Genomic DNA, 12,170 nt, shown 5'->3' on the forward strand with positions numbered 1-12,170 from the left:
TCTCTTAAAAACAATAGAGCCTACAGGACTCAATGAAAAGTACAACTGAATGATCCATTTCCATTTGGTAAAGTATGTTTTTAGTATTTATTAGTAATAGTGATCTCCTGATCTCCCAGGGCCTCTTTCCCACAGGAAGTTGACTGAATCACGGTGCGGCTGGGAAAAGGGTTTTTATTGCTATATTTATTTTCATATTATCTTTTTAATATATATTATCTACTTATTTATTGATTCAGATTCAGATTTTATTCTCTTAGATCCCACATTCTTAACATAAGAATGGACACTTATTTTAAATATTTTTGTATTAGATTTTATGCATGCGTTTCTCTGGTTTTATGAATTGAACTGAGCACTTAATTTGATGTTTGTATGGTACTTTTATACTAAGCACTTACTTTTATGTCTTATTTTATTATAAGTGTGCATTTTTATCTTAAAGTCTTTTGCTCTTGATTTTATAGGGGAGGTGGGACCCCTCCACTTTTAATTTTAAAAAAATGTTTTATCCATTTATTTATTCCCCCCTCTTCTCTTTTGTAATGTATATATGTGTATATGTATGTGTATAGATATGTATGTGTATATGTATGTGTGTATGTATTTGTATATATATATATATATATGTGTGTGTGTGTATATGGATGTATGTATGTATGTATGTTTGTGTGTATGGGTGTGGGTACATATGTATGGGTATATGTACATATAGATATGGGGGTTGGGTGTATATAGATATATACAGAGATATACATATATATGTGGATGGATGCTTTTTACAGAAATACACATATATAATTATTTTTAACTTGCAGCCTGTATTCCATAAGGAACTCAGTTCGCGGATATTTTATCAACTCCAAACATAGTGTCCGGATGAGAGACCCTGGGAGATCGGAGCTTATTGATAAAAGAGTTATTTCCTGTGGCCTTACCTGCTCATGGGCCCAATGGCAATGCATGTTGGACGGGTTTTATCCAACCTACAAGGTTTTAGGGGGAATTTTAACACAACAAATTTATAATTTTTTAAAAAAAAGCCAACATGGTCCCTGGATCTCCGAGAGCCCGTGCCCCCCGGAGCACCCCTCATTGGCGGGGTGCTGCGTCCAAACCTAACCTAACCCTAACCATGGCCCTTATTCCTAACCCTAAGCTTTTCCCCACCCCCCACCCAGTTGTCCCCTCCCCCAGCGCTACTTATACAGTCCACCTATAATGAGCTTCTTCAAAGGAGTATTGTACAGTTTTGTCGGTGGGCCAGCGCACCACAGGTCGATATAGGACCCTACAAACCCCAAACCTAACCCAGCCAGTGCCACTGACAGGCTTACTTCACTCTCATTTAACTATCCAGTTCGCCATTGAGCTCTTCTGGGGACTGAGAAATAAGAAAATGGGATCTACCCAAGCAGGGTCTTGAACCCCACTCTCCCACGCTGGGGCCCTTTACCCTACCCATTGCACCACCATTTTGGTGAGCTTGCCTTAAGTTCTCCCCTTTAGAACCCATTATAATCCTTCTCTTCCCAAAAATAAGTTTTCCCTCCCACTTACCCCTCCCCCTGGGGGAACCAATTACAACTCACCACCCACTTTCCCTCCAAAACTTTGAATTTTCCCTCCAATTTTAAACCTATGGTGTTCCATCTCCCAAGTCCCTTTATAGCCATTGGCAGGGACCTGCCCAGGGGATGGGTCTAATTTTCTCCTCCCCATAACCCCTATATATACACCCTGGCTGTCCATTCACTCCTCTTACCTCTGATGAAGCAATTGGGATTGCGAAACGTCAGGTTTTTTCATCTTCTTTGCACTCTCCTTGGTCCTTTATCCATTTTAAACTTTTGAAAAGCCCCTCTCTTTGTTGGCTTTTCTGGCTTTTTGAGCTAACCACATAAAATTGAGTTTAATCATCGGAGGAGGTTGCTTCTGTTTGGTTCCCTTTACCTGCAACTGTTTGGACTTGTGTTCACCAGCCGAGAAGCGTGTTTCCCTTTGTTTTCACCCTCAGACATAGGATTGTTACAAGTAACCAGCCGTGATGGAACTGTGACACAACCACCGCAAGTGATCAGTCTGCACATGATACCAGCACTCCAATCTGGACACCGACTGGGACCAGGACCAAGGTTGTTCCACGGTAAGTGCCCCTCCGTATGATTAAAGTTATATTGTGTGGATGGGAACTTGATTGTGCAAACAAGTTAACCTAGTGAGTGGACAGTAGTGATGGGATAATGATACCTCAAGGAGTGTATTGACACATTACACAAACTGTGTTGGCACTAGTGATGGGACGATGATACCTCAAGGAGTGTATTGACACACTAAACAAACTGTGTCGGCACTGTATTGATACTGTGTTGGTCACCCAATAGTGACCCCTGCAGTAGTTATAAAATCATTGCAGGTAAAGAAATTCCTTGTTTGTGTAAATGCTAAAACTGAGTTGGTATGTAAAATATAGCAAATTGGAGTAAAAATTCAGAGTTACAATTTTTAACTTATGTGCACATTTGTCAACTTAACTGTTAAATCATATGAAATAAAAGACAAAAAAATGATTAGTTTATGAATTTTTATTGAGAAACAAAAGTTTTTGGAGTGTCTTTGCTCCAAGGCGATTTCTCCTCTTACACACCAGCTCCCCAGCCTTAGAAAATACTCTTTCGCATGGTACAGACGATGATGGTGAGCAGAGAGTTTTAAGTGCAAGCTGATAAAGATGTGGGTATATTTTCTGGTTCCATTTCCAATATTGTAAAGGATCTTGGTTTCTGGGTGTGTTTGTTTCTGCCAGGTAGCGCTGGACTTCAATAATGGAGTCAGCTGTTGCGTTCGTCGTCTTCTGGGTCTCTGCAACCTCCATATCTAAAGTTTTCCAGAGATTGTGCCCTAAAAAATAGTTAATCATTAGTTTATTATCACATGACAAAGTGCCACAGAAATGTATTTTCATACCTGAACTGGGTTCTGACCCATGTGAAGAGCTAGGCTCTTCTTCTCTTGGGTCAGGCTCTTGGCTCCTTATTTCTTCTGCACATTCTGACTGCAGTCTCTTCACCGCTTCACTTGCCTTTTGCTGACTAACAAATCCATTCTTTTTAAATCTGGGATCTAACAGAGTTGCCAGAGTCATCACACTGAGAGATTCCATGCTGCAAATAGCGTCAGTTAGCTGCTTCCTCAGGTTTTCAGCCAGTTGCTGAGCAGCTGTTTTTGTCACTGTTGTGGCCTGACGTTGAAGCTCAATGTGGAGCATTCTCATCAAGGGAATGACCTTCGACCCAGAGACCCTTTTTTCCTCAGACAGTTCTCTTGTAGCTTGGTCAAAAGGAGCAAGAACCCTGAGCATCTCTTCAATGATCTGACATTCTTCTGGAGTCAGTGGAGTGATGTCACGTTGTAATGAGGCCAGTGACACCCAGACTGCCTCCTTCTGCTCAGTCATTCTTTCAAACATTTGGTAGGTACTATTCCATCGTGTTGGCACCTCGTTAATTAATTTATGGACCGGTGTTCCCAGCTGTTGCTGTATTTGAGTGAGCTTCTCTTTAGCAGTCACGCTCGATCGAAAGTATGTCACAATGTGTCGTGTTTTGTTGCATATCTCAGTTATTGTTGGGATTTGATCACATGATTTTCTCACAATTAAATTCAGGGAATGGGCTATACAAATGGTATGCCGTATTTGCAGCATTCTAGCACATGAAGTCATGTTTGCTGCTGCATCAGTGACAAGACACCTGACCTTTCCTGCTATGCCCCACTCCTCCATGAGGCTCCTTTTAACCGTGGCAATGTTTTCTGCGGTGTGTTTCTGAGGAAAAAGCTGCACTGCCAAGACTGATGAATGGAGTTCATGGCTTTCTGTGTCCACATAGTGGCCAGTAACAGCTAGATATGCCTCCATATTCATAGACGTCCACATATCAGCTGTTAAAGAAACAGCAACGGCACTCTGGAGGTCCTTTTTGGTTTTCTCCTTTTCCTCCTCATATCTCTGGCTCACCAAGTCCTTGATGGTCTGAAAATAACCATGCAAATACTGTTACACCAATAAAATATAGTTATATAGTTAGTACAAACATATAATAAAAATTCTTAAACATACCTTCCTGCTTGGTAGAGCATACAAGGGTACAATAAGCTTCAGGAGCTCCCTGAATCCCTCATTTTCAACAAAGCTGAGTGGCTGACAGTCTTTGATGATCATATTGACCACTGCCTCATCCACTGCTTGCTTGTTAGGAACTGCAAACCAAAAGTTTCAATTCAATTTCAATTCAGTTTATTTATATAGCGCCAATTCACAACAAAAGTTATCTCATGACACTTTCCAATTAGAGCAGGTCTAGACCAAACTCTTTAATTAAATTGTGAAATAGAGAGAGCCCAACATTCCCCCTTGAGCAAGCACCTTAAAAACACTGGCCATTAAAGTATTCCTGGTCCCAGACTAAGCTTTAGTCAAAAGCTTAATAAAAGGACTGTAATTTTTACAAACATAAGACGACATGGTGGTGCAGTGGTTAGCACTGCCGCCTCACAGCAAGAGGGTTGGAGGTTCGATACCAGGCCTAGAGCCTGTCTCTTTGCATGCATGTTTTGTTTTTTTTTTAGCACAATTTTTAGAGAGAATTTCAACATACCTGGGGTACTCTCACGAGTATCTGCCAATTCTTCATTGCCATGCCGAGCTCTATAATGCCTCAGCATTGATGAAGTGCTCTTATTGATATAAGATAGCTCTGTGGAGCAGAGCCGACACTTCACCTACAATAACATAAAAAGTTAATTTATCTGAAAACAATTCAAACCTCTTACCAGAACATTGCATTCACTTGTTAAAAAAATAGACACCCTATCTCATGATTACGAGATCAGGATCTCATAATTACATGATAACATGAATAAAGCAACTGTAAGGCTCTTTAACTGACTATCATACAGGTCATTCACTTGATAAAGTGATAAAGTGAGTGCAATGCGCCACCGTAAAAAAATAGTATAACAGTAAACAGTGCTCAAAGGAGAAAAAGATTTACCTTGTTTGGCGTCACGAGATCAAAATTATTCCACACCGGGGAAAACTTCCTAGAACGACGCATGATCAAGCAAAACTCCATCCGACAAACCCACGACATGTTGATACAGTTTGTTTCCTGATAAACACACTTTGGCGCGGCACATCCAAACGATACAGTTCCTGTATCGATCACGTGACTCTTTCTTAAAGCAATACACGCACCGATACGAGGTTTCCCTCTTGATCTCTCGGCACAGTGCTGATGCACCAGTGTCGCTCGTCCCATCACTAGTTGACACTGTATTGACACTGTGTTGGTCACTCAATAGTGACCTCTGCTGTAGATAAAAAATCATTGCAGGTAAACAAAGTGAAAAGGTGGAAAAAAAAATTGCATGCTGTTAACCCAACATTAGCCTTGAAATAATAATATAATAATATGTAAAATATAGCAAATGTATCTGTAATAAAATTGAGAATTATAATGTTTAGCTTATGTATGGAATTTTGTTAACCAAAGTGTTCAATCATATGAAATAACACACTGAAAATGGATTAATTCATACATTTTTAGATACATACATTTTGGTAGAACATATGAGGGTGCAACAAGCTGCATGAGCGCCCTGAATCCCTCATTTTCGACAAGGGTGAATGGCTGACAGTCTTTAATGATCATGTTGACCACAGCCTCATCCAACGCTTGCTTGTTAGGAACTGGAAGCCAAAAAGAAATATTTTGTTTAAGGCTTGTTAAAGGGCTGCAATTTTACAAATAATATTGCAGAGTTACACAAAGCCTTTTGTGTGTAATAAAGTATTTTTGAAAATTCAAAGTTTGTGAGAATTTCATCATACCTGGGTACTCACAGCAGGAGTGTCTGCCGACTCTTCATTGCCATGCCGAGCTCTATGATGCCTCAGCATTGATGACGTGCTCTTATTGATGTAGACAATTCAGTTGAGCAGAGCCGACACTTCACCTACAATAAAACAAAAAGTTAATCTATCTGAAAACAAATCAAGCCTCGTAGTAGAAAAGAGTAGAAACACTGAATTAAGAACTAACAGTAAACAATGGCCAAAGGAGGAAAAGATTTACCTTATTCGGCGTCAAAAGATCAAAATTATTCCGGACTTGGGAAAATTTCCTAGAACGGTCCATGAGTAGAAGCAATGCAAAAACTCCAAAAGGCACAATAAACAGTTTGCTCTCCATACAACAAACCCACGACATGTTGATGCAGTTCGTTTGCTTATAAACACAATTTGGCACCGGCAAATCCAAACGATACACTTCCTGTATCGGTCACGTGATTTTTTTGTTAGAGCGATACACGCACCGATACGGGGTTTCACACTTGTGCACTCGGCACAGTGCTGACGCACCAGTGTCGCTTGTCCCATCACTAGTGGACAGCCAACATTTAAAATGCATACACATATATACACCAACACATATTACATATAGGCCCAACCCCCAGCCATGTACACATCACTTACTCGTCGTCAGCCCACCACCCTTCTAGAACCTCCCACACCAGAGACGCGACAGCTTAGCAAAAAGTATTTTTATTTTTATTATATGTTTATGATGGATAGCCTGGATATCCATCATAAACATATAATAGATCATGCTGTTGTCACAAACCGTTTTCCCCCTGGCTTGTTACGCCACGTTAACAGACTCACAGATTTCATTAAACCTGCAGCCCCCACAGCTGACACACGGACAAAAATCGCAGACAACACCACCATGTGGATGTTAAACAATCTGCGTATCCTTCAAGAACACTACTTGAACACAATTGTGTCCCTGGGCCAATCCCCAAAGGACCCACTGGCTCTACAAATAGCCATTGGTTGGGCCAAGAAATGATATGCACATAAGCTGGCAGCAGACACCATTAATACAGTGGAACACACACTGGGTCTTTCCATACAGGACATGCCCTCCACTGCCCACCGGCCTCCTCCTTTCAGGCACCCTCCTCGGGCTGACCGCACCCCTTCACCTCCCCTAAACTCAGCCACGCCCTCAACAAAGGGACCTAGTGAAGGTTCCCTCCTTGCGGCCAAGCCCCCTCCTATACCAGTACCACAAAAGAGGGTTCCTGTTCATACACCTGATCCTTCGTCTATCTTAAACTCTCCCCGGATGATGGAAGGTAAAACCACTAGCACTCACTCTACAGAGAAGCTTGCTAGTCCACCCTCCACCACAATCACCCCTTTACCCCAGAGACCACAACGGCATATAAAAAATTGTACATGTCACAGACAACCATAGACCACAGCCTCCTATGATAGACTTACCAGTCTCATGTATGTTCCCTGATGTTAGCAGCATGCATACCCCAAACCGACCACTTCTCTCTGATTATCCACAGCATCCCATCAAAAGAAAGCAACCTCCGCCCGCAACCGTGGGCTTCGGGAGCAATACGGTTCAAATTCACACCAAACCCCAGATGAACCCACCTGCTCCTCCCGAACCCAAACACAGTTCTCTGACCGTTACCCGGAAAAAAACCCAATACCGGTGGGGCAACAGAATTGGCGGGGCGGCCGGCCTCTTCGAACTGCACCACCACCATCCCCAAAGGTGCACTCGAGGAGGGCACTTCAAGCATGATGAGTGGGACTCCAAGGGCCAGTATGGCCGCACCAAGAGACCAATCTGAGCCCTCCTCTAGGAACACTAAGGAGGCTGGCCCGCCCTGCTCTCTCAGCCCCCTACACCATATCCCACATATCCCACCTCCTCAGTATAGACCCATTCACCACACCGCTCGACCCCAACGGAAACTAACGGACTAGCACTTTAAACTTCTAAACCAAAGTTTTAATGCTGGTCCAGATAACTAAACTTATATTTCCCATTGACCACTAGCTTCCCCCCGGAGCAGTCCCATCACCCTATGACCGCCTTTCCCCTACCCGAACCAGGTTTTGTATCCCATCCTCCCTCAGATAAGGCCAAAATGAACAAGTAGTGTGTGTAGCTGCTAAACTTAAGAATAAACACATCAAACAATTAGGAACTCGATATTTTCTCATTTCTGCATATGTTTGATGAAGAAAGCAGTCTGTAAACATGTTTAGAAGTGAACTGCAGTCAGATTTACAAAAACAGCGTTCTCTCGCTGAGATAAGGCCAAAATGAACAAGTAGTGTGTGTAGCTACTAAACTTAAGAATAAACACATCAAACAATTAAGAACTTGATATTTTCTCAATTCTGCATATGTCTGAAGAAGAAAGTAGTTTGTAAACATGTTTAGAAGTGAAATGCAGTCAAATTGGAAAAACATCTGTCTCTCGCTGAGATGAGACCAAAATGAACAAGTGGTGTGTGTAGCTGCTAAACTTAAGAAGAAACACATCAAACAATTAAGAACTTGATATTTTCTCAATTCTGCATATGTCTGATGAAGAAAGTGCTTTGCAAACATGTTTCCATTTGAATTACAGTCAGATTTACAAAAACAGCGTTCTCTCGCTGAGATAAGGCCAAAATGAACAAGTGGTGTGTGTAGCTGTTAAACCTCAGAATAAACACAAGGGCTAAAAGAAAAGGGCTCTCTTGGTACCTCAGTGGAGATCCATCCCTGATGAAATAAGCAGCTTTGAATCATAACCAGCTACGATGGCAAGCGTGGACTGTCGCCTAGATCCAGTTTTCTCCAGAACTACTCCTTCGTTTCAATGTTTCATATTCGTGAGACTGTATGCTACTTATCCAGTACACTTGAGAAGAGAATATTGTATGTTCTTTCCATATTCACTGTGATCCGAAGATTTATTTCATCTCCAGCATAGCGATGCCATGGCGTCTTTAAAAGGCCCCGTTGTGAGGACTGAGACGGCTTACGGCCATACCACCCTGAACGCGCATGTTTGCTTGTCAGGTGATACGGAAGGAAAAGAGAGCAGGAGTTTGCTTTGTGACACTAAGACAGAGAGAATAACCCTTTATTTTCGATTTAAACTAGTTATTATTTTAGTTTCGTTTTTTCCGTTATTAATTAGTGCCTTCTGTCGCTCCCCGCGGTCCTGTGGACTGTCGGGGAGTTGTTTTTTGTTGGCTATCGCTTCTTTCGTTTTTGTTTTTCTTTTTGTAAATACGCAGCAGGATGGACATCACCGGTAACAGACCCAGGAACGAACAAAAGACCATGACACAGGACAACGGACAAAACAACGGCAGGAACACGGCCGAATATGATGAAAACAATCAGGTAAGTGCATATTGCAGAGATGAGATGGCGGGGAGGGAGACAGACAGCCAGCAAAATGGTGGTAAATCGGAAGCATATAATAAAAAAATGCAGGAGACGGGATATGCAAGGGAGCTGACGGTAACGGTGGAATTAAAAGGAGAAAAAGTAGTCTCACCGGTCGAGTTAATTCGATTCACGCGTTTAATGTGTGGTAGTATTAATGCGTGCAGAAATACCGGGCCAAATAAATACGAAATCACAATGGGAAGTACAGCGGGAAAAAATAAACTTTTAGATGGAGGAGGCGACTCAGGAGGGGAAGGCTCAGAGCAGTGCCACTGTGCCAAGGCTACAGGCAGATGGAACTGAGACTATTGTGTCAGGTGGCAAAGAGGAGCTGAAAGCAGGTGGAAAACATTGCGTTCTCCCAGCAGAGGAGGGAGCTCCTGAGACGGGCTCTGCTCCCGAGCGGGCGGGGGGGCTCGTGCAGAGGGCCCTGCCCTGGACCCCACATCAAAAAGTGCGCCTGGAATGGGTAGCACGGGGGTCAGGATGCCGGCAGCCGTGGATGGAGGGGCTGTGGACCCTGCCCGGAGACTGACAAGGGATGAGGAAGATTCGCATGATAGGTGTAGCATGGTTAACATGACACCCGAATCATTTTCTCAAGCCGAAAGCGGCATGTCAGATGACGGCTTTATAAAACCCACCTGCCGCTCCAGTGCATCCCTGCTTGCTGATTAGCTGAGGAAAAAGGAGAGCGTGCCTGGGCCCTCCTTCCCAAGTCGTAAACAAATCTCCTCTGACTCGGACCTGGAGAGAGATGTGGCACAAAAATTGCAAAATAAAAAATCACGGGACAACAAATCGGAAAGAATAATGAGAAGAAAGAAATAATCAAAAGCAAACGAATAAAGCAATGAGATTTAGCCCACTCTTCATTTTGATGATTTTTATTACCTCTCTAAATATAAGAGGAATAAAAACGATAGAAAAAATGAAAGACATATTAAATAACATCCACGCAGATATCTATTGCTTGCAAGAAGTGCGATGGAATTACAAACTTTTTGAAGAAATTAAGAAATACTGGAAAGGGAATACGGGGTGGTGCAGTGGTTAGCACTGTCGCCTCATAGCAGGAGGGTTCCAGGTTCGAATCCCGGTCTGGGCCCTTCTATGTGGAGTTTGCATGTTCTCCCTGTGCCTGCGTGGGTTTTCTCTGGGTACTCCGGTTTCCTCCCACAATACCAAAAACATGCACATTAGGTTAATTGGCTACTCTATATTGCCCCTAGGTGTGAGTGTGAGAGTGTGTGGTTGTCTGTCTTTCTGTGTTGGCCCTGCGATTGACTGGCGACCAGTCCAGGGTGTACACCGCCTCTCGCCTGTAGTCAGCTGGGATAGGCTCCAGCTCCCCTGACGGATAAGCGGTATAGCAAATGGCTGGATGGATGGAAAGGGAATATTTTTTATGCCCCGGGACCCTCGCTAAAAGCAGGTGTGGCAATAACGAAACGGAAAGGAAGGATTTTATAAAGAGAAAATTCAATAAATGGATAAATAACAAATGCGTTGTGATAGGTGACTTTAATATTATCCAAACAAGGAGCGATACTTCAAGGAAAGGCGTGCTAAAAAAGACAGGAACTTTTTCTTTTAATGTCCGCTCGTAATCTTATAGACATCTGGAGGATGTTAAATCCTGAAGCCAGGGAGTATTCCAGGAGACAGTTAGTCGGGGATGAGCTGAAACAATCGTGCATCGACCTGGCCCTATTATCCCCCCCGATAGTTCACCTTCTAAATTCGGCAAAATATATACAAAACAGATGGAGCGACCATTCGTCCCTGCACTTACGGTTAGGAATGGCGGGTAGGCCCAGGAATGGAGGATTATGGATCTTTAATAACAGCATTTTGAATGATGAAAATTTCATTAACAAAGTTAAACATTTCTTGAGAAACATACAGGAGGAAATGATTGGGAATGATAATATACTGAAGTGGTGGGAGGGAGTTAAGGAAAAAATTTAAAAAATGTCAATAAGATACTGTAAAAGGAAAAAGTGGGAAGAAAAACAAGAAGAGGAGGAATTATTAAAAATTGTCCAAGGGGAACAAGAAAAAAGTAGAAAAAGATCCAAAAAGAGACAAAACGCTATTTTTAGTTGCGCAAACAAAATTACATAATATAACAATAAATAAATGCAGGGGAGCAGCAGTAAGGGCAAAAGCAGAATACCTCGTAGAAGGAGAAAAATCAACAGCCTTTTTTCTGGGCTTAGAAAAGCATAAGCAGCAAAAATCATATATAAAGGAACTAATCAATAAAGAGGGGAAAATTGTAAATAAAATTGAAGATGTGCTTCAAACAGCACAGGATTTTTATAAAGATCTGTTCACCAGTCAAAATATAAATCAAACGCTAATGGCAAAAAACATAGCCTGCCTAAACAGAAAACTGAATATAACAGACAAGGAAATGTGTAAATAAAAGAAAAAAAAAAAAAAAACATGTCCGATCTCGTAAGCTAAGCAGGCCTGGTTAGTACTTGGATGGGAGACCGCCTGGGAATACCGGGTGCCGTAAGCTTTTTCACTCCCCTTAGCAACCAGGAAAGGGCTCTCTTGGTACCTCAGTGGAGATCCATCCCTGATGAAATGAGCAGCTTTGAATCATAACCAGCTACGATGGCAAGCGCGGAATGTTGCCTAGACCCAGTTTTCCCAAGAACTACTGCTTCATTTCAATGATTCATATTCGTGAGACTGTATGCTACTTATCCAGTACACTTGAGAAGAGAATATTGTATGTTCATTCCATATTCACTGTAATCCGAAGATTTATTTCATCTCCAGCATAGCGATGCCACGGCGTCTTTAAAAGGCCCCGTCGTGAGGACTGAGATG

General features: G+C 42.3%; 1 protein-coding gene across 2 annotated transcripts; it reads right to left on the reverse strand.

The window, feature by feature from the left end:
- Positions 1-2,570: 2,570 nt before the first annotated feature.
- Positions 2,571-5,179, reverse strand: LOC124074019 (E3 SUMO-protein ligase ZBED1-like). 2 transcript variants are annotated; one of them, XM_046416641.1, is made up of 5 exons: positions 5,055-5,179; positions 4,659-4,782; positions 4,121-4,260; positions 3,758-4,033; positions 2,571-2,901 (listed from the first exon to the last, which is right to left on the reverse strand). In XM_046416641.1, the coding sequence occupies exons 1-5, from the start codon at positions 5,151-5,153 to the stop codon at positions 2,878-2,880; spliced, it is 663 nt and encodes a 220-aa protein (XP_046272597.1). In that variant the 5' UTR covers positions 5,154-5,179; the 3' UTR covers positions 2,571-2,877. The 2 variants fall into 2 exon arrangements, with proteins under 2 accessions (XP_046272597.1, XP_046272596.1); XM_046416640.1 differs by having other exon boundaries at positions 2,571-2,921; positions 3,596-4,033.
- Between the last annotated feature and the right edge of the window lie 6,991 nt (positions 5,180-12,170).

This window comes from Scatophagus argus, chromosome 16 (assembly GCF_020382885.2).
Source record: "Scatophagus argus isolate fScaArg1 chromosome 16, fScaArg1.pri, whole genome shotgun sequence".
Taxonomy (NCBI): domain Eukaryota; kingdom Metazoa; phylum Chordata; class Actinopteri; family Scatophagidae; genus Scatophagus; species Scatophagus argus.

Excerpts from the sequence above, each read along its gene's own strand:
- LOC124074019 (XM_046416640.1), bottom strand. The coding sequence starts at position 5,153 with ATGTCGTGGGTTTGTCGGATGGAGTTTTGCTTGATCATGCGTCGTTCT. Across the intron at positions 4,783-5,054 it reads ATCTCGTGACGCCAAACAAG|GTGAAGTGTCGGCTCTGCTC; the intron begins GTAAATCTTTTT and ends ATGTTATTGTAG. Across the intron at positions 4,261-4,658 it reads TACTCGTGAGAGTACCCCAG|TTCCTAACAAGCAAGCAGTG; the intron begins GTATGTTGAAAT and ends TTTGGTTTGCAG.